At 39.6% G+C, this 22027-nt stretch overlaps 2 protein-coding genes across 2 annotated transcripts in view; one reads left to right on the forward strand and one right to left on the reverse strand.

Annotated features, from left to right (window-relative positions):
- Positions 1–4175: 4175 nt before the first annotated feature.
- On the reverse strand, positions 4176–6394 carry LOC119413562 (phosphatidylinositol 4-phosphate 5-kinase-like protein 1). The gene is given in 4 exon segments (XM_037680617.1): positions 4176–4454; positions 5876–6042; positions 6162–6274; positions 6354–6394. Coding segments are annotated over 4 exon segments (600 nt in total).
- A 9479-nt stretch (positions 6395–15873) lies between these two features.
- The window catches only part of LOC119413678 (C-X-C motif chemokine 9-like), a 15079-nt gene continuing 8925 nt past the window's right edge, over positions 15874–22027 (forward strand). Inside the window, 4 exon segments of the mRNA XM_037680732.1 lie at positions 15874–15928; positions 16065–16191; positions 16469–16552; positions 16664–16766. Coding sequence (XP_037536660.1) covers positions 15874–15928; positions 16065–16191; positions 16469–16552; positions 16664–16766 — 369 coding nt within the window.

A 22027-nucleotide genomic window follows, 5' to 3' on the forward strand; every position in this document is an offset into this window, starting at 1 on the left:
CAGCTTGCATGTCTGGAAAGGCACCATTAATGCAGAGAACTATGTTCAGGTTCTAGAGCAACATATGCTCCCATCTAGACGTCATCTCTTTCAGGGAAGACCCTGCATTTTTCAACACGATAATGCCAGACCACATTCTGCAGCAATCACAACATCGTGGCTACGTAGGAGAAGGATCCGGGTACTTAAATGGCCAGCCTGCAGTCCAGATCTTTCACCTATAGAAAACATTTGGCGCATCATAAAGAGGAAGGTGCGACAAAGAAGGCCCAAGACGATTGAACAGTTAGAGGCCTGTATTAGACATGAATGGGAGAGCATTCCTATTTCTAAACTTGAGAAACTGGTCTCCTCTGTCCCCAGACGTCTGTTGAGTGTTGTAAGAAGAAGGGGGGATGCCACACAGTGATAAAAGTGGACTTGTCCCAACTTTTTTGGGATTTGTTGACGCCATGAAATTTGGAAACAACAGATTTTTCCCTTAAAATTATACATTCTCTCTGTTTAAACTTTTGATCTGTGATTTGTGTTCTATTCTGAATAAAATATTAGATGTTGGCTCCTCCACATCATTGCATTCAGTTTTTATTCACAATTTGTTTAGTGTCCCAACTTTTTTGGAATCGGTTTGCACCTTCCTTCTCTGCATCATGTCAGCCAGCTCTCTACCTTTGCCTGTCATTGTTCTCACATTTATAGTTGCAATCCTCAGTCATACATTCTTGATTTTCCTCTTTTCCCTTTGTCTCCTGACACATTTCTCTCCTCGTAGTTTTCGACTAAAAGTAGCACAGTTTCTGCCGGCACCCTGTTTGTCAACAGCACCAGTGGCAGTCGTTAATCTGGGACTCAACCGATCCGGTATGGTTTCACTTTGAATTTGATGAAGTTTTGATTAACTTAGTTTTGATGAAAACATTAACATGTATATCTTACTTAAACATCCACCTTCCTTCTCTGCATCATGTCAGCCAGCTCTCTACCTTTACCTGTCATTGTCCCCACATTAGAGTTGCCAGTCTCAGTACTACATTCTTGACTTTCCTCTTCTCCCTCTGTCTCCTGGCATGTTTCCCACCTAACTGTCTTCAACTAACAGTAGCACAGTTTCCATCAACACTTTGTTTGTCAACAGGACTTGTGGCTTTTTTGTTGAGTTATGCTGTCGTTTGGATGAACTCGCATGTTAGTTTTGACAAAGATGTTTAATGTCGATGTCCTTCTTGACACAACCCTCGCCATTTACCCGAGCTTGAGACCGGCACAAGAGATACACTGACTTGTGATCCCTAGTGACTGGTTTACATTTGTATTCAATTAAAGAAAAAAAGAAAAAGCTAATAACTAATATTAGTAAGTAAGTACATTTTATTTATATAGCACCTTTTACAGGTCAGAAACCACAAAGTGCTTTACACAATATAAGACATGAAAACATAAAAGATAAAAACACAAACGATAAAAGATAAAACAGAAGGAAAGATAAAACTATAATTAAACTATAATTTCACAAATCCTTAAGTTTCATTTATTACGATGAAAACAGCTGTGTGAGCAGTTTAGACATTCTGGCCATTTGTTGCACCATCTGGCCATGATTTGCAGCACATCCACGTCTTTTTCTGCGCTCTTCTTTACTCACTACAACAATCCACTTCAATGTCATGGTTTTATATGCCTTTTTATTTATGTATTAGACAGTTTCAGCATAATCCTCCAACACTTTCACATTTAATTTTTCTCTGAGCAAATCAGCTGAGCAAAGCAACTTTTTTCCACTCGAGTGGATCCACTTCAATTCAGACCAGGGTCTTCTTGAAAGTTCTGTGCAGATGTTTGTGTGTTTCTAGGACTGAGCTCCTCTGAACAGAGATCCCTGCAACCTATCTTCCACTTATCCCGGTCTAAAGTCTACAGGGAGAGAGAGTTGTGTGTGTTTCTGTTACTCTTTCCCATGCTCTAACTCAGCAGGTGGCAGTAATGCACCATTCAGCTGATGATTTATGATTTGCAGAGAGTCATTGAATTGAAGAAGAAACCTGAAGTGCATAACTGTTCCATCCAACCATCCATTATCTTTGCCTGCTTCTTCCTTTTCGAGTCACGGGGGTTGCTGGTGCCCATGTCTAGCAGTCACTGTAAGCTGGGGACATCCTGGACTGGTGACTTCAGTCCATCACAGGGACGCATAGAGACAAACGAGACAAACAACAATTCACTCTCTCACTGACACCTAGAGGCAACTTAGAGTTACCAATCAGTCTAACATGCATGTTTTTGGTCTGTGGGAGGAAACCAGAGTACCCGGAGCAAACACACGCATGCACGGAGAAAACATGCAAACTCCTCCCAGAAAGGCCCCAACTGGGATTTGAAATGGCGACCTTCTCGCTGAGAGGCAGCAGCTCCACCAGCTGCGCCACCATGCTGCCTGCTTAACTGTTGGTGTTGCCATTATTCTTCTCCTCCTCCTCTGTGTTGACAACTAAATAAAAACTTGTGTATTACACTCACCCAATGGAAAAAAGGTGTCCATGCTTGTCTGCAGATTAAAGCATGTAAAGCATTAAAATCTGGATGACTAATTTTTTAAACTTAGACAAGACATAGGTTGAGGTTTTCAAGCAACAAACTGTGTAGGCTTTCACCTACTGTGCATTAAAGGAATAGTCTGGTCGTTTTTGAAGTGAAGTTTGATTAAATAGTTATCATTCAGCATAACGGTCACATTGAACAAAAGTCTTTGTCCAGGCTGAACTAATGGGACCTTTTTATTGTACTTCAGGTTGATAATTAACTTTACCAGACACAAATACTTTCTTTTTTATTTCCAGATTTATAATAAGATGATACAGAAAAATTATTTTGCTATTTATGGATCTAACTGTGCTAAGCAATCACACTCCCTCATTAGCTACATGGTGAGAAATATTAGAACGAGTACAACTGAGACTTGTAGGAACAGTAAGGAGCGAGCTTCCCTCCATTCACATCAGACACCGAATAGACCTGTTTTCAGGTGGAGCGGCTGAAGAGCAGAAATATGGAGGAAAAGAGTCTTTGGTCTCATTGGTCGTGACTGTTGTGTTGCAAAAACATCTTCATCCAGGGCAAAATCCCCATTCTGATGAGTCACACAAATTGTTCCAACTGAGAGGAAACCTGATTTAACAACTTCATCCATCTGTTTTCACTTTGAGGAAGTTGTTAGTAATAACCAAAGATCCAAGATTGTCAAAAACCTGTTCACAGTGTTACAATATCAAGTCTTAATTTGATCAGGTTTATAAAAGCTCATGGTTAAAAGTTACTTTTCACCAAGTTTAATTATCCACTGTGAGGTTTTACAGTTGTGAAGTGTTACTACTGAACCATGCTTAAATCTGAGTAATAATCTATCTCCTTTACTTTATATTTTATTTTGTGGTTTCAGTTCATGTGAAGAAAATATTCTGTCAGAGATGTACTGTATTTCCACTAGTATTGCCATGGAAGCTCAAAAAGCTGGTGAGGTGTGTCTCCATTGAAACACAAATGCATCTGAGGGTGCAAAAGAGAATTATGTCCATCTGCTGATATCTGTTTTATCCACCTAATGTCTCAAATTCATTTCTAATGATTTTGAACAGGAACAAAGAAAAGAAAACAATAAAAAATGAAAGACATCATCAAATTATAATTTGTTCAGATCACTTTTGTGAACAAATTCATAAGGTTTCATGTCAATAAGACCAAAGGAAATTGTTTTTTTTAATGTGGGGAAATAAAAGGATCAGGAGGGTAAACATGTCTTCCTCCCATTGATTTTCTTTCTCTCTCTTTTTTTGTTTGTTTATTAAGCTCATTTTTGTGACACACTTTTGTATATCTTTTGATTTTTCTAATGGTATTTCATCACATTTCATTTTTCAGCCTATTAGCAGGAAACATTTAAACAAATAAAGGTGAATCAGTGTTGTCCATGGGTTCACAGTAAAGCAGCCCTTGTGCACAATAATTATGAAACCATCACTTTGGCAAAATATTCATCCAGCTGTTTTATTTTGTAAAATAACATAAACATTCACATGTCATAAAGAGAATAGATACATATTTTCAAATCAACTGGAAATAAAAAGCAGATGAACGAATAAACAAAACAGTTGTTGCATGTTTTCAGCTTCTCTGGGATCCTGTCACTGAGTGTGGGCCTGGATCCACTTGCAGAACCTGTGGGAGTACTTTGCGGGGCTGACAGTGGAAAAGGCTCTTCCATGGAAACAGAGGCTTTTCCAAAGATGTTCAAATCTTTTCTTTGAACCATACACCGTAAAGATGTCTATTATGCCCACAAAGTAGCGGCGATCAGGCCCATCGATGACGTGAACTGTGTTTTTGAAGTTGGGCAGTAGTCTGCGATGATGATCCTGGAACTGCTGCAGTTCTGAATCAGACCTTGTTTGTTCTGCAGCACACTTGTCCTCCTGGAGGCAGAACCCTTCACCTACAACTTCAGCTGCTTCTGGCTGTTTAGTGGACCCACAGCTGGTAGATGAAGGAACACCAGCAGGATCTGAGTCATTGAGGTGCTCACCCAAATCCAAAGACCTACAGGAAATGAAGAAATTAATTTATGGTTGGGAGCTTATGCAGAAAGGCTGATCTGAAAACAAAGCTTGTGAAAAGTTTTCCTCAATTTAAAGTTTAAAAAATGTGAAACTGATGGACATAATCAAAAATATTATTTTAAAATATAAATATGAGTGGCACGGTGGCTCTGTTGGTAGAGCTGTTGCCTCTCAGCGAGAAACTCACAGGATCAAATCTCAGCCTGAACCTTTCTGGGTGGAGTTTGCATGTTTTCTCCGTGCATGCGTGGGTTTTCTCTGGGTACTCCGGTTTCCTCCCACAGACCAAAAACATGCATGTTAGGCTGATTGGTAACTCTAAATTGTCTCTAGGTGTGAGTGAGAGAGTGAATGGTTATTTGTCTCGTTTGTCTCTATGTGTCCCTGTGATGGACTGGAGACACGTCCAGGGTGTACCCCGCCCCTCGCACAGTGATTGCTGGACATGGGCACCGGCGATCCCTGTGACCCAAAATGGAATAAGCGGGTAAAGATAATGGATGGATGGATGGATGGATGGGCTGCATCAAGGCGTGAAAAAGGTTAGTTTCAAAAACAGGGTAGCCACATCAAAATCCAAGATGGCCACCCCTATCAGTTGAGGAAACTATGTTTTCAAGTTTTTATATTACTTAAAAGTATATCTACCAAAATTAAGTCAGGTCCTCTGGATGGTTTATTTTTGTTGAAACATTTCTTCTTTCATTCAAAAGACTTCATCAATCTGAGGAGCCACAGCAAACTCAGTCTTATAAACAGCATCTTCTCATAGTGGGTCAACCAGCTGGATGGTGCTCATGGTTCCTATAGTTTGCCCCCTCCACTGCTGCCTGCTCAAACTCTCAAACTAGTTGGAGGCAATCATGGCCAAAGTAGTATAAAATAAAACAAGTAAAAATAAAACAAAATATCCTGATTCATGGACTGATTCATAGAAACAATCAGGATACTCAAAAGAATAGTTTCCACAAAAGATTGGAGTGGTTATTAGGATGGCTGAAGGCCAAGGCCACCATTGGCCACTTCCTGGCTCCACCTCTGTACCAGGTGATGGATAAAATTTCTCCCTCCACTCATCAGGATCCATCACTCTGCTGGAACCCCCCCCCCCCCCCCCTCTATTCTCATACAGTGTAACTACTACCCACCTGAACATTAGATTAGATCAAGTTTACTTATTAAGGTTTACTTACTTATCTCAGAAGCAACAAACATTCACTTTTCCAGTCCCTCAGTGACGAGGAACATTGCTGTACAGCTTGTTACACTCACTTGGTGGTGCGTAGAACAAGATTTGCCAAAGAATGTTTCCCTTCAAGCTCATCTCGGTGCAGAGGTTGATGGGCCAGCAGGAGACTGTAGTCGAGCACGTCCAGTTCCCGAAGGAAGGCTGTATCAGCTTTTACTTGACTGTCAAACCAAGATTTCTCTTGACCTGCATCAACCACAAAACATTTGCACTGAGCTTGCTTGTCCCACTACTGCTGAATGAGTTACTTTATAAAAGCAAACAACAGGAACTAATGTATGAAGGTGTAAGAAAGAGGTTCTTACCTAATGTTATATGCTGGTTGTCAAAGTTATTGTCCTTCAGTACTTGTACCATTTGTTCTGCCTTTGTCTCAGGGTTGATCCACCGGTCCACCTCACAGCCTTTAATGTCATATCTATATGATACAAGATGTTTTAAGATAAACCATAACTCCGAACATTGAGATTCAAGTGGTCATAATGTACATACAGCACCTCATGTTGATCCTTTCATCAGGATAAAACACACTCTGCATCACAATGAAGTATTTCTGGAAAACACAGAAACAGTAGTGGGCTGTAAGCACTGTCATGATCAAGTGAATGGAGTAATTTTTTGTTACTATAAAGTACCTTTAGTTTGTTTGGAATAACAATCCTGTAGACACCTATAATATGAACAAACACTTAGATATCAAACACAGAACTGGCTGTAAGAGCAACTTCATCCTCAGCAGTTATGTTGGAGGTTCATGTTCTGTACTTTACTTAAGTAGAGGTAAACATGGGTACTTTCGACATTTACTCCACTACATTTTACATGAAGTATCTGTACTTTCTACTACACTGCATTTCTATAATGTGATGCGTTACAAGTTACATTCACGTTGTGTTTTTTGATTAGTTCATTAGCTTGAAGTAACAAATGGTGAGAGGGAGTTGGTTAACTGAATCACTGCAAAGTGGGCAGGTAACGTTACACCAGCCTTCAAGAAGAGCTGGACCAATGACATTCTAGTATATACATGAATGAGCTGGATGCACCCACAACACAACTAAACACACCCAAAATGGATTTCACCGTAGAGAGTCAGCCAGAAGATAAGCGCCACCCATAGCCTTATTGAAAGATTATTGAAAGATTATTGAAATATTATTGAAAGATTATTGAAAGACTGTTGAAAGACTATCGAGTACAGTAGGACAGATTCTCTCTCCCAAAAGATCCAGACTGAACTAAAAAAACTTTGAAAACCAGCTTCTTCTGAACTTGAACAAGAAATTCTTGCTGTAATATTAAAATGTGTCAGTTCATGGATGTTAGGACATGAGACAAGAGATGTCTCCAAATGGCTCGACACTCGGGTCCAAGTTTTGAAAATGGTGTCAGGAAGTTAAAATATTGTTCACTATTGACCCATTACAAGGTTTACTAGACAGTATTTTAACTGGAGTTGATGACAAACTGGAGCTGAAATGATCAGTGCCTATTCCTTAGTTAGGTGTGTCTGATGCCACTTTTTTAAGGCACACAACTTTTACTTAAACATGTTTATCCATCCATCCATCCATCCATTACCTTCCGCTTGTTCTGAAGTCGGGTCGTGGGAGCAGCAGCTTGAGCAGGGAAGCCCAGACATCTCTTTCCACAGCCACCTCTTCCAGCTCTTCTGGGAGGACTCCAAAGCATTCCCAGGCCAACTGAGAGACATATGGATGACTCAGTCCTCCTCCTTGAGTTTTGTGCCTGTCCGCTTCGTGATCTGTACCCGTCCTGTTTAACCTGCCTGTTCCTGTTCCTGTAAGTTTTTGCTGCCACGCCAGCATTTTGTTTTTGTTGTTTAAAATAAATGACTTTTATTTTAAACTCCTGCCTCGCTCGTCTGCAAATTTGTCTAAAACACGAGGATTGTGTCACTTTGACAGCCATGAAATGACAAACACCCCCTCAGCTCCGATCGTCTGCCCCCTCAGCCGCACACGTCCGCCGACTGTTAATAACTACATAAGCAGTCAAAGCTTAATTAAAAATGTCTTTGTTTTCTCTGTTCAAACCTGTAATTACTGTTAATTCATCGGGTCGGGTGGAGTTTGAAATGATGGCTATGGGCTGGGGTCGGGTCAGGTTGGATTTTTTGGGCCCAAATGCAACTGTACCACAAAGGCTGAGATTGAGTCTGGCAACCTTCTCGCTGAGAAGCAGCAGCTCTACCAGCTGATCCACCGTACCATCATAAGTCGAAGCTGTTTTTTTATTAAGGGTGTCCGTGCACTGACGAGACTGACGGCTCAGACAGACTTCGCAGTAGAAACATCATTTAAAGTTCAAACAGGATGCAGAGTTGGACTTTACACGTGTGAACTGGAATATTCATATTTTACTGTTTTTACAAAGTCACAGTTTAAGATTTATAATTTTAAAAGATTTTTTTCCACAGAAAATTTAGCTGAAAGTTGATGTCACACGAACATTTGGATTGTCAGAAAAAAATCAAACAACTTTTTGCAAATGCTGTTTTGACTCTGACAACTTTTACGATAGAAACACAAATTCTACATTGAGATGTGAGGAGTCCTGTCGTCTCTCACCCAGTCCCTCAATAATATAGAACTGATGCGCTTTCTGAAACACACCACAGTACAAAGTGTACAGACAATGCAGCAACATCAAAATGTGCACAATTTATTATCAGTGTCTGCTTCAACACATTGTTTATGAATTTTTTAAGTTCCTATTTATAGTTTTTGCCAAATGACAGTTTGTTTGAGGCTTAATTTTTAGTCTGTTAAAGTCTGCCTCTCATTAGCTTAGCACTGAGGAAGTGACAGACACATGTACGTGACCATGATGTAAAATCCTGGTTACATTCATATTTTTAAGAGATGAACTGTTAAAACTGCAGCATACTTTTTTAAACTCATGACTTGTTTGAACCTGGCACATTTCACTGACCTGGGAATATTTATGAAATCAGGAGTCGGTGTTGGAGGCTTAAACTGTGACGGGGGTTCCCTCAACATGTTTCAGTTTCACTTCCTACTTCTACACAAGTCTCTGCAGAAATGTGACTGAAGTTAAAACACATCAGGATTTTGCTCTTCTTCTTTCTTTGTTCCCTCTTCAGTGTCTCCACAGTGACTCATCCTCCTCCATCTCTGTCCTCACTCCATCTACCTCCATGTCCTTTCTAACTGCATCCATATATCTCCTCTTTGTCTTTGTCCTCGCAGCTGCATTTCTAACATCCTTCTACCAATGTACCCACTGTCCCTCCTCTGGACATGTCCAAACCACTGTCCCTCCTCTGGACATGTCCAAACCACTATCCCTCCTCTGGACATGTCCAAACAACTGTCCTCCTCTGGACATGTCCAAACCACTGTCCCTCCTCTGGACATGTCCAAACAACTGTCCTCCTCTGGACATGTCCAAACCACTGTCCCTCCTCTGGACATGTCCAAACCACTGTCCTCCTCTGGACATGTCCAAACCACTGTCCCTCCTCTGGACATGTCCAAACCACTGTCCTCCTCTGGACATGTCCAAACCACTGTCCTCCTCTGGACATGTCCATACCACTGTCCTTCCTCTGGACATTTCCAAACCACTGTCCCTCCTCTGGACATGTCCAAACCACTGTCCTCCCCTGGATATGTCCAAACCACTGTCCCTCCTCTGGACATGTCCAAACCATCTCAATCTTGTCTCCCTAACTTTATCTCCCAGTTGTTTCAACCTGTGCTGTACCTCTGATGATCTCATTCCTAATCTTCTCCATCCTTGTCACTCCTAAGGAGAACCTCAACATCTTCATTTCTGCCACTTCCAGTTCTGTCTCCTGTCTTTTTGTCCATGTCTCTGTCTCCAGACCATACAATATAGCTGGTCTCACCACTGTCTTGTAAACTTTTCCTTTGACGTTTGCTGACACCCTTTTGTCACAAATCACTCCTGAAACTTTTCTCCACCCACTCCATCCTGCCTGGACTCTCTTCTTCAGCTCTTTATCACACTCACCATTTTCCTGGACAGTGAACCCCGAGTACTTGAAGTCCTGCACCTTCTGACCTCTGCTCCTTGTAGCCTCACTGTTCCACCTCCTCCTCTCATTCACACACATGTACTCTGTCTTACTACGACTGACTTTCATTGCTCTTCTTTCAAGTGCATACCTCCACCTCTCCAACTACAACAGATATTCTTTAGGAGAAAATCTAATTAAAGATTTACCAACTGAAAAAAAATATTATAGCAGTCAACTTACAGAGTTATGTCTAAAAGAATATTTCACCCTAAACAAAACCTGAAACTGAAGCACCTGCAGTTCCCTTAGCCCTTTCTCTTCAACTGAACCTTTAGATTGATTAAAACAGCAAAACAACAAGAACATTGATCAAGACTTGGACAAAATGGACATGGGGTTGGAAAACAAGACAATCTGACACATCTGTACAGAGGTAATGTACGTGACTATTATTATACGGATTAAAATGTTTCAGTCAGATCCTGCTCCTGATCATCCTTTATGTGAATGCTAAATTATTACCCACCTCTTTCAGCTTGCCTTTTGTTACTTTTATCTTCAAACTAGACATTTGATTATTTTATGGCCTTTTACTACTTTATCTATAGAGTTTTAGCTTTCAGCTAGTGTTCTGCGTTTCTTCTCGTTTTGTGGCTATCACAATTTAGTTTTTGCTCATTTCAAAAACATTGTTCAACACAACTTTCCATTTATGGTTATGAGAAAACAAACTTTCTATTTTTTATTTATTTATTTATTTCCAGTCTCAAAATGAAACAAAGCAACCATGTGTCGTGGAAAAAAGCGATTCCCAAAACAACCAGGCGTAACTTTCGTCAGATTTATTACAAAGCTTTGGAGAACAGCCAGCAACCACTGAAGATCAATACGTTTACTATTACACTTATCAATGCCTTCACCTGTCTGAGGTTCTGACCCGTTCTGACTTCCTGAACAGAAAAAAAATGTTTTATAGACCTTCCAGCTGCCAGGGCTCCCCAGCTCCTCCCGCCCTGTCCAGCTGTTATCACAAATCCAGCTGCAGTCAGGAGCGAGAGGAATCCAGGAGCCAGCAGCTCTCAAGGACTCTCCAAATTTACATCACTGTAATCACATCAATCAGCTTGAGGATAATAAAAATGATCTATTTTCTGTCTCTTCACTGACCGGTCACATCAAGACTGATTATTACACGGAATAGTTTAATATCCTTCACAGCCACAGAACAGAGCAGTGACAATGGTGAGTTCAAACAATACACATTCCCATGACACATGTTTGTGTAAGTTCTGACTACAGATAGAAATCAATGAAGTACTGTTCAGTTATTGTGAATAAATGTGAAATAAAAGGTTGAATGTAAACTCATCATTTTGTGGCAGTTATTCATCTCATAAGAAAAAGGCAGTAAATGTGAGAGGAAGTGAGGATGGAGGAGCAAGGCTCTGTCAGAGCTGGACCTCGTATCAGAATGTGGTCAGACAACATCGAAACTGTCGGGAGACTTTTGGTCAAGGTTTATGGATGTTTCATCACTATTAATGTTAACTGTTGAGATGTTGAGCTTATTAGATCCTGCATGTGCAGCTGGGAGTCTGAGGTCACTCTGAGCCCAGAGCTGAAGAACAAGTATAAAAACAAGCTTGCACACTGCCCGCTGCAGATTCTAGTGACTGGGCTCCATGATGCAGAACGTTTTATACATCTGTGTAACCTGTAGATGAAAGTCTGCCCTTTCAAGTAAAACCAGTTAAAAATCTTCTCGTGTCCTCGAGTGTGGCGTCTTTGATGATGAATCAAGGTTATTTTGATCCAACAGGAACGTTCCTTAACTTTGTCTAAATGTACGTCCTACTTCTGCTCAGTGTTCCTTTTCCTTTGAAAATGTACATGTTTTTCAAAATTTAGATTTTGGATGGGACCCTGCAGGATCAACCTGTGTATTAATTCAAAGTAAAAACAAACAAACAAATAAAAAACAGGAGCAGTGTGATATCAGGTGTAACATTCCTCGTTGTTGCCTTCATGCCAAAATGTTAACACATCATTTTACATTAAGAACAAACAGAGCTGTTATCATCAAACCTGACAGATGACTGAGTATGGACACACACACACACACACACACACATGCACGCACACACACACACACACACCTACACACACACACACACACACACACACACACACACACACGGTCATGAAACCCAATAAGCCACACCTTAAACAAACACAGAAATGAAATGAGAGATGATTGTCTGACAGCTGCAGTGTTCTGTCTGTTCATCGGTACAGTCTGGTGACAGTGTGCACCTGGAGGTCATGACCAATCCTTCACATTGCCTCCACCTGTCACAGAGAATATAGACATTAGAATAAACCTCTCCCAAGCTTTCTTTCAGTCCACACGTTCGTCCTCCTGTCATTCATACACAAGTTTTACTTTGATCTGTCCAAACACTTATCAGCTTAACTTTAGCTTTTAAATAGGACTTTGTTCTTGTTACCTGGTGTGCACTTGTGTTTAGTTTGTATATTAAGATGACTTTTTACGACAGGCATGGACCTCTCCTAAACCAGCTTGATGAGTTTTATGAATTACCAAACACATTTGAAAATTACAATTGTTTCTGCAGCTATTCAGACGGTTCTGGAAGAGTCTTCCTGCGCAGGTTTTAGATGCGGGCAGCACGGTGGCACAGATGGTAGAGCTGCTGCCTCTCAGCGAGCAGGTCCTTGGTTCAAACCCCGGTCCAGGGGCCTTTCTGGGTGGAGTTTGCATGTTCTCTCCGTGCATGCGTGGGTTTTCTCCGTGTACTCCGGTTTCCTCCTACAGACCAAAAACATGCATGTTAGTCTGATTGGTAACTCTAAATTGCCCCTAGGTGTGAGTGAGAGAGTGAATGGTTGTTTGTCTCGTTTGTCTCTATGTGTCCCTGTGATGGACTGGAGACCTGTCCAGAGTGTCTCCCACCTCTCACAAAAAGTGACTGCTGGATATGGGCACCAGTGACCTGAAAAGTGAAGTGGGCAAAGATAATGTATGTATGTGTGTATGGATGGATGTGTGTATGGATGGATGTGTGTATGGATGGATGTGTGTATGGATGGATGTGTGTATGGATGGATGTGTGTATGGATACATGTAGATGGGTTTTAAATGCACAGTAATGGAGTATCAGAATGTTTTCATTTGCTTTAATATTGATCACAGCCTCAGCTACTTTCAGTGGAGATAAAACACAGTGAAGCTCATATTCAATATTAAATTACAACCTCAGTTATGTAAATAAAAACAAAACAGTATGTAATAATTTGCAAATCTCAAAAGTCCAGAATTTAAAATAAAACAACGTACCTATTAAATGATAAAACTCAGAGATTGTAAGATATATATATATATATATATATATATATAACACTTTAGTTTTGAAGTTTGTGGCAGCAAAACATGTCAGAGGATTTTGGGCAGGGTCAACTTTGTCACTTTAATGTGTCCCCCTGTCTCTGATCTGATGAGAGCAGCTGCTGGAGCTTTTCGAGCAGGGGTCTGCAACCTGCGGCTCTGGGGCCACATGTGGCTCTTTGGTCCCTCTGCAGCGGCTCCTTCAGACTTTGACCAAAACTAGCATAAAACTGAATTTTATTTAAATCATTACCAATTTAAACATTACCACTACCATTTCATTCTATTTCTGCTGGACATATATCCCAAGGATTTACTCACTAAAGATCAATGTTACATATTGCACATTGTGTTGCTAGTAGCAAGAAAGACTATTACCCTAAACTAGATTAACCCCTGCTCACCAACTGTTGCTCAGTGGATACAAAAATGGAAACGTCTATATGATGAAGCGTCTCACTGCCCAACTACAAATGAAAATGGATTTTTTTTTTTACAAAGATAGTCACGACTGTCTTTTTTATTTGACTAAAATCTGTATGTTTCTTGATTCAGCATGTATATACTGTTTGTTTTGATAGGTGTTTCCCGAACCCAATCTCAGCAGTTTTTTGTTTGTTTGTTTGTTTGTTATTCTGATTTATTTTTTATGTCTGTAATTGCTGTTGTTTTTTTCTATTTTGAGGCAATAAAGTTAAAAAAAGAAAGACTTTTATTTAAATTATTATCAGCAATGAAAAAAGCTAGTTTTAGCAGATTTCCTGTCATGTTCAAATATGTGAAGAATAGTACAAATACACGGTGTAAAACATGTGGACTGCATCATGCTAGTAGTTTGTTAACCACTTTGTTAAGTCAGCTTCCAGTATCACAGCTGATCTTTCTCTCAAAACCACCAGAATGTTTTTGAATATCTTTAAGACAAGTTGATGAGAAGGACTATTTGATGACTCAAAAAACAAAACACAAAAAAAATCAAAGTCAAAATAAACAAAAGTATTAATTTTTCTTTAAAAATGTAACTGGATATCCAACAAATGGCCTAATTTTATACTGTCTTTAACTTTATGCTTTAAGTAGGAAACTTAATTCTTCAACAATGAAGGCCTGCAGAGTTCAGTGTTTTGATTTTTATAAAATTGTTTTTTTTTTTTAAATAATAATACATATATATATTATTTCTTTACATGAATCTGGTCTTTTCTTTTGTATTAAAATGTAAAAATATCAATAAATGTTAAAAATAGTTAGACATTTTTCATTTTATAAAATCAGCCCCACTGGTGGGAAAAGCCATCTCCAACAAACTTCTAGTGGCCCATGAGCCACCAGTTGACAGTGCACAGTTGTAGCAGGTTTTGCGGCTCCAGACATCATAACTAGAGTGGCAAAAATGGCTTTTTTTAATCTCAAAGTTTGCAGACCCCTGTTTTAGAGGAAATGTCCCATTTTTGTCTGATGTTCAGTTCAATTCAAAGTTGATTTATATAGCACATTTATTTTTTATTTTTATTTTTTTTTTATATAGCACATTTAAAAACAACCGCAGCTGACTGACCAAAGTGCTTCAGAGGAATTACATCGTAGATAAATATATGATAAAAGAAATAAAACTGAGTTTAATAAAAATAAAAGTATAATACAATTTACAGTAAAATACCAATAAAATAATAGTACTAATAAAAACCAAGACAACTATTGCATATTTGCTGCAATTTCCCCAAAACTGGAGTCAGTCCGGTACTAATCTGAGTGAAGGGCACGGAGAATAGATGTGTTTTCAGTCTGGATGTAGGAGTTCAATAATCCTGGCTCTTTGCTGGATGTTTTTACTGGATGGGAGCATATGTTGTCCTAAAACCTGCAGACAGATGTGTAAGCTGTCCACACCACAGGCACTAACGCACCCCCATACTATCAGAGAGGCAGGTCTTTGAACTGTGCACGGACGACAGGCTGGATGGTTCCTCTCCTCTTCAGCAGGAGAACATGGTGTTTCAGTTTTTTTGCATGATAGAGCTTCTCGATTGTCGTAACTTTTATGTCAGCGTAGCTTCTCTTAGAAAGTTTTTGACATGCTTGTATTATTATTCATTTTATACTTATGTATTTTGTTTGATGCATTAATTTTGTTTTTGTGTACAACAGGTCTCTTGAAAACGACACAACTGTGTTTCAACGTGAAAGTCCTCTATAAAAAAACAGATTAGGGTAAATGAAATGTGTGAAAGTGAACTGTGTGTGACTGAACAGTTCGCTGATGCTGCAAAACGATAGAAGAGACTGAAAATATCAGAGGCTTTTAAAATGTGAATTCTCTCCATTATGCTTGGGTCCCAGCCGGTGCCTTCATGGTTTGTAGATGAGACAAAAGATCCACTGTGTGAGCAGAAATCATTCTGTAAGTCAACGCTCTGGATGAAAGAGGAGCTTCTTGGAAACACACTCAATGAAAGTAAAGAGGAAGAGACAAAGGAAACGAAAAAGAAAGAGGAAAGTGAAACTGAGGCTGCTGCTGCTATAAAAAGAAGACGAGCGCTTCATCCATCAGAGCTTCAGACTGAAGATCCTCAGCCGACACGAGATGAAGTCAGCCGGCCTTGCCTTTCTCACCTGTGCGCTCCTCCTCTGTGCACAAGGTACGATGCAAACTGTCCTCACAGGAACTGCTTTTGTCATTTGCTGCAGCTGCTGGAGAACGACTGAGTGCGATATTGTTGGAGATGCTGAGATAAGAGATAACTCCTAACTCCAACACGTCTTTTCTTTCTCCAGGGCAACCAACCAGCAGATCGAGCAGATGCAAATGTTCTAACAACTTTCTGAGCTGGATCCACCCGAGGATGATCAAAGAGCTGGCTGTTTATGAGCCGAGCGTCTTCTGCTCCCGTACTGAGATCATGTAAGAGACGTCTCTGTGTGTTGGGTTGTCTGCAGCATTAGAAAACATCGTGTGAACCACTAGATGTGAACTCATAATAAACCTGGGCATGGTCGTAGCTGAGACTGGTCTCCATCAGAGGCTGAAACATCTCACAGAACATCTTCAAGGTTTCCTGATGCTTGCTCATGAATGTCCAGAGGACCAGATTTAACTTTTTTAGATCTTCAAGGTTTAACCAGAAAGGCTTCAGCATTCTGAATAAACCTTTATTAACCATTTTTCTTTCTCTTTCCAGTATTACAACTGAAAATACGAAGAAATGTGTCAATCCAGTGTCACACCTGGGAAAACTCATTCTGGAAAAGAGAAAAAAGTAAGAGTTTGTAAAGTTTTAACTTCTGACCACAGTATTTACACTCCGACCTGCAGCTGGGAGTGATTCAGATGGGTGCTGCTTCTGCTAACATTTGGTTGTGTTGGTTTGACACAGAAAGACAGAAGCCAAGACGACTGCTTCCACTCAGACGTCCATGTCGAGCTCAACGAGACACCACACGACGTCCAGGCTGGAAAACTCCACAGCAGAGACTGCTGTAAGAACCAGCAGGGCACCAAGTCACTGAAATGTTGCTTTTGTTTCCTTTGTTTCTTTACAAAATGTATAAATTAGATTCTGTAGACTTTGTAGATATTTTATATTGTTTATAAAACATGAAAAATAAAACCCAGTTTTCCGAAACTACTGATTTTAGTGATTTCCATTTACATCCTGCGTGTTAAAATGGGACAATTAAACCAGTTCTCATGATTAAAGTGTGGTTGTACAACCTGAATCAGCTGACTGTGTTACTGAAGCCTGAGGGCATAAGGAAGTAACAGGTGAGGATTAAAACAAACACATTTCTAAGCATGGCGCAGTACAGACGTGAAAAATCTGGATAAATGGAAAACTAGAGGAAAAATAAATGTAGTGAACCAGATGACCTCAAATCTACCAGATGGACAGAGACTGTTATTTTCATTGATCTAAATAAGTCTGTGCCATCTGATGAACTTTCTTTCTTGAATTAATCAAGCAGAAAAGACAATCCTCTATAATCATTACTGTTTTACAAATGTTTTGATAATCAAATTGTGTTAGTTCACTCAATGCTTTACAGGTTGAAAAGAACTACTCATTTTTATTTTACATAAACAGTAAGTAATGATTTTTATTCCTCATTCAGAGAAGAAATCACCTGAATATGCATTTCTTGATTTTCTGTCTGAAATGAGCAAGCTGTCGTAAGTGTGTGAAAGTTGAGGCTTCGGTCAGCTAAATGTTTACTGAAGAAGAAATGTCATGTTTAAACTTTTTCAGAAGACTCCAAAAAGTCTGCTGCTTCTGCAATAATCTTTTCTGTATGTTAAACAAGTTTCATTCTCTGACCTCGACTGTTGATAAACACCTTACGTCAAAACCACTCCTCTTTCTGGTCCTTCCACGAATCAGAAAGCTCTAAATTGAACAGGAAGTAAACTCATTTAAAAATGTGACAACTTCCCAGTTCAAGTCAGAATTCCAGAATTCCAAGAGAATGAGAGTTCTGAGAGATGTTGGAATGAGAGCTGATTGAGAGTGCAGCTGGTTCTGAAAGCTTCAGAGCAATGAAGAGTCCAAGAGTTATGGAGAGTTTGGAGTTATGAAGAACCAGGGACGTTTGGGATTATAATTCTGTTTTGAGCTAACCACGCACGACTCTCCGAGGATTTTTAGCTGTTCTTAACGGAGGCGCTGAAACAGTCTGAAGGATGCTTACTGAGCTGATCCATCGTCAAACCAGGTAAAGACTTCTTCGACCAAGTGTACCGTGGGCAAAGCTGAGATACCTGATGGGAGCGTGCAACTTCTGGTCAAACAGATTAAATTCCCTCACACAGTTCTCTGTAAGATAATCTCCTTTCATCTTAAACTCTTCTCTCTCATAAATCAGTACAGATATTTTTAGAAATATCTGAAGCAAAGTCCTCAAATCACCGCCGAGTGATTTGAAGTTCATTTTCTGTGAAACTGTCTGTTATTATTTTCATATTTTGCCAAATTAATGTAAATGTTTGATGTTAAACTTTGATTCTGAAAATAAATGATTCCATTCATTTGATGGGTCAAAGGTAATAACGTCTCTCGTTCGCATTCCTTTAAATTCAATGCACGGCATTACACAGTCAGAAAAATGAAGAACTCGTGAAAAGTATGCATAAATATATACACATATATTTGTCATACTATAAGTGACACGTACCTCACGTGACTCACTACATAAATAAGAGTTCTTTGACCCAGAAGACCAAGTTAAGATGGTTAAAATTACTAATTTGTTGAATTTGAACTACCAAAAAGTTGATTAAAAAAAGAACATCCAAAAATTGAGGTTATTAATTATACTGTGGTGCTTGAAAGTTTGTGAACTCTATAATTTTCTATATTTCTGGATAAATCTGACCTCAAACCATCAGATTTTCACACAAGTCCTAAAAATAGATAAAGAGAACCCAGTTAATCATATGAGACAAAAAAATTATACAAACCGGATTCCAAAAAAGTTGGGACACTAAACAAATTGTGAATAAAAACTGAATGCAATGATGTGGAGATGGCAAATGTCAATATTTTATTCGTAATATAACATAGATGACAGATCAAAAGTTTAATCTGAGTAAATGTAACATTTTAAAGGAAAAATATGTTGATTCAAAATTTCACAGTGTCAACAAATCCCAAAAAAGTTGTGACAAGTAGCAATAAGTGGCTGGAAAAAGTAAATTGAGCATATAATGAACAGCTGGAAGACCAATTAACACTAATTAGGTCAATTGACAACATGATTGGGTATAAAAAGAGATTCTCAGAGTGTCAATGTCTCTCAGAAGTGTAGATGAACAGATGCTCAGATATATTCATCAATTAACGCGGATTCCTCATTTTTTTGAACTGAATAAAACGTGCATTGAATTTAATGAAATGCAAACGTGAGACGTCATTTATATTTGACCCATCAAAATGAATGCGGTCATTTATTTACAGAATCAAAGTTTAACATCAAACATTTACATTAATTTGGCAAATTATGAAAATAACAACATAAGCAATCAATCAGGAAAAATCATACGGCCATGATTTTTCCGTTGCTTCACCACAGACATTTATGAAAACTGTACAATTATGATCTCTTACCCACACGGATGTGGATGAGCACTTTACACAGACATTTCTAAAATATCTGGAAGAATTTCTACTTGAGAGAAAAGTTTAAAGATGGGAAAGAAGTTAAAGGGAGTAAAGATGGTATGTGAGGGGAAGTGTTCACCAGAACCGACACTCTCCATCAGAACCCAGCTCACCTCGGTACGCTTGGTAGGAAACTTGACTCATTACCTTTCTGAGATTAATCAGCAGATATGGAGTTCCGTTAACGCTACCTGTCCAGCGTCTCCTTAGGATGGCTGTAGCTCGTCAGAAGTAGTGGCGAGTGGAAAGTGTTATATTCCCATGACTCGGAAGAGCTCTGTTGTCATGTCAGGATCTTCCCGTCTCCCAGAACTGGGCTTCTCCGCACAGAACTGGACAGAACTGAACTCAACCGAACCGAGTGGAACCCTCACAGAACTCCAGCAGAACATGAGTAGTTTTCAGATCTTCATCAGAACTGAACAGAACTGTCCCAGAACTCAGTAGACCAGGAAGTACCGACATTTTAAAGAGCTGTTTTTTCGGTTCATCTGGGAGTATTCCCATTGGCCAGAACCGACCAGACGGGGTGTGTTTTGTGACGTAAAAGGTTAGAAGACAGCAAGAATTGTTATGGGACAGATCAGAAATGTTCTCACAGACAGAGAGAGTTTTGTTTTGGCGCGTTTCAGAAACAGGTGCCAAAACCTCTATATTTACGTCTGAGAGGATTCTAAAAACATGACAGTTCGTTCCAACAACTTGTTTTGCGTTTGACTCCAACCTTGGAAACGTACACTTGCTCATTCAAAGGCAGAAATCAGAAAAAGCATAAAAATCTGTAACAGCTTTAACATGAGTTCTACTTTGAATGAGGAATAAAAATCATTACTTACTGTTTATGTAAAATAAAAATGAGTAGTTTTCTTCAACCTGTAAACATTGAGTAAACTAACACAATTTGATTATCAAACATTTGTAAAATAGTAATGATCATAGAGAATTGTCTTTTCTGCTTGATTAATTCAAGAAAGAAAGTCACCAGATGGCTCAAACTGTATTTCTGGATGCAGATCAATGAAATAACAGTCTCTGTTCATCTGATCAAGATTTGAGATCAGATCAGGTTCACTACAGTCCCCCCTTTGGAAATCATCGCCTGTCCATGGGGATGAATTCCAACCGTGAACTTAGACCTTCAAATGTCCTTGAGCTTGATGTAATCCAGCAAGGAAGACCAAAGTCAAAAGTAATCCAGCAAGGAAGACCAAAGTCAGAAGTAATCCCACAATGTTCTTGATAATTCCATTTTGTTGATTATAATTCCATATCGTCTCGATAATTCCATTGTAGCAATGCTTTAACCCCTTGAAAACAGAGTCTGTAATCCACTGGAAAAAGTCATATAATCCACAACGGTAAATCCACAACGATTGGAAGTGTTGATTAATCAGCATACAGAGGGGTACCCTTGGATTGAACTTGAAGATGCGGCCACTGGATGAAGAGCGGAGACCAACGTCAGGATTGCAGGTCGCCTCCAGCGAAGGTTGTCTCCAGCGACGTCCAGCCTGTGCCGTTCTGGTTCAATGTGTCATGCAATTATGTGGTTTAAGGTGGGCTTATGAAGGGGATTTTACATAAGGCCTTAAACTATATGCACCTGGTGTGTAAGCTATTATGGTTGGGAACAGCTACAACTACCAGTTAAGGGGTGGAGCATGCTGAAAAGGGGTAACTACAGGGGTTTATACCTATAGAAAAGGGTTCCAAACTATTTTTCCATTTCTAACTTGGCTTAAGTTAGCTTTACATGGCAAAATATAGTTTGGATCAAATGTCTGTTGTCTTTTAGACGAACGACTTGAGATTGGGTGTTTGGTTTCCCCATAAATGTTTTGGAAGTCTATGGCGAGACTTATCAAAAAGAATTAGCTATTCCCCCGAATAGAATTGTTCGAGTAGGTTCGGCTTAAGCGTTGTGAGATCAATGTAGATTATGGTACTTAAGGTAACAATAATATACATTGACTCCGCAAAGATTTCAATTTAGCGAATGAACTGCATGTTGGCATGGTTAAAGTCCTCTTAGTCTCTAACTTAACTTACACACAAGATTCATTCTTACCTCAGAAACAACCAAAATCAATTCAACAACGTTTCAGCACCGACAAGAGTAGTGACTAAGCATCTAGAAACATCGTTTCACTGCTTCTCCTCACCCTGGTTGCCAGATTTCAGTCACGCTGTCCCGTTTTATCAAGGGTAGGTCCTGTGAGTTTAAACTATGGTTAAGTTTATTATCCATTAGTTATCTTCTGCTTGGGTAACCCTTATTCCCACGAGGTCAGATTTTGTGAGATCTTTGTCTCCTGAGGAGTTATTGCACGCCTTGTGTTGTTTAATCTGGTTACGATGTACCCATTTAACAGTTGGCTCTTTTTGGCCTTTACTGATTTTTATCTGGTAGATAATTGGAGACACTTTGTCGATTATCAGATGGGGTCCAGTCCATCTAGGCATCAGCTTACGGGCGAGAGTTCCGGTCCCGGACTCTCTTCTCCCAGTTTTGGGTGCAAACGTGTAGTACCAGACCCTGTCTCCCACTTGGAGTTCCTCGTGAGAGGCCTTTTGGTCGTAGTACGC

The sequence above is a fragment of the Nematolebias whitei genome, chromosome 8 (genome assembly GCF_014905685.2).
Source record: "Nematolebias whitei isolate Nwh7 chromosome 8, NemWhi1, whole genome shotgun sequence".
In the NCBI taxonomy this organism is placed as follows: Eukaryota; Metazoa; Chordata; class Actinopteri; order Cyprinodontiformes; family Rivulidae; genus Nematolebias; species Nematolebias whitei.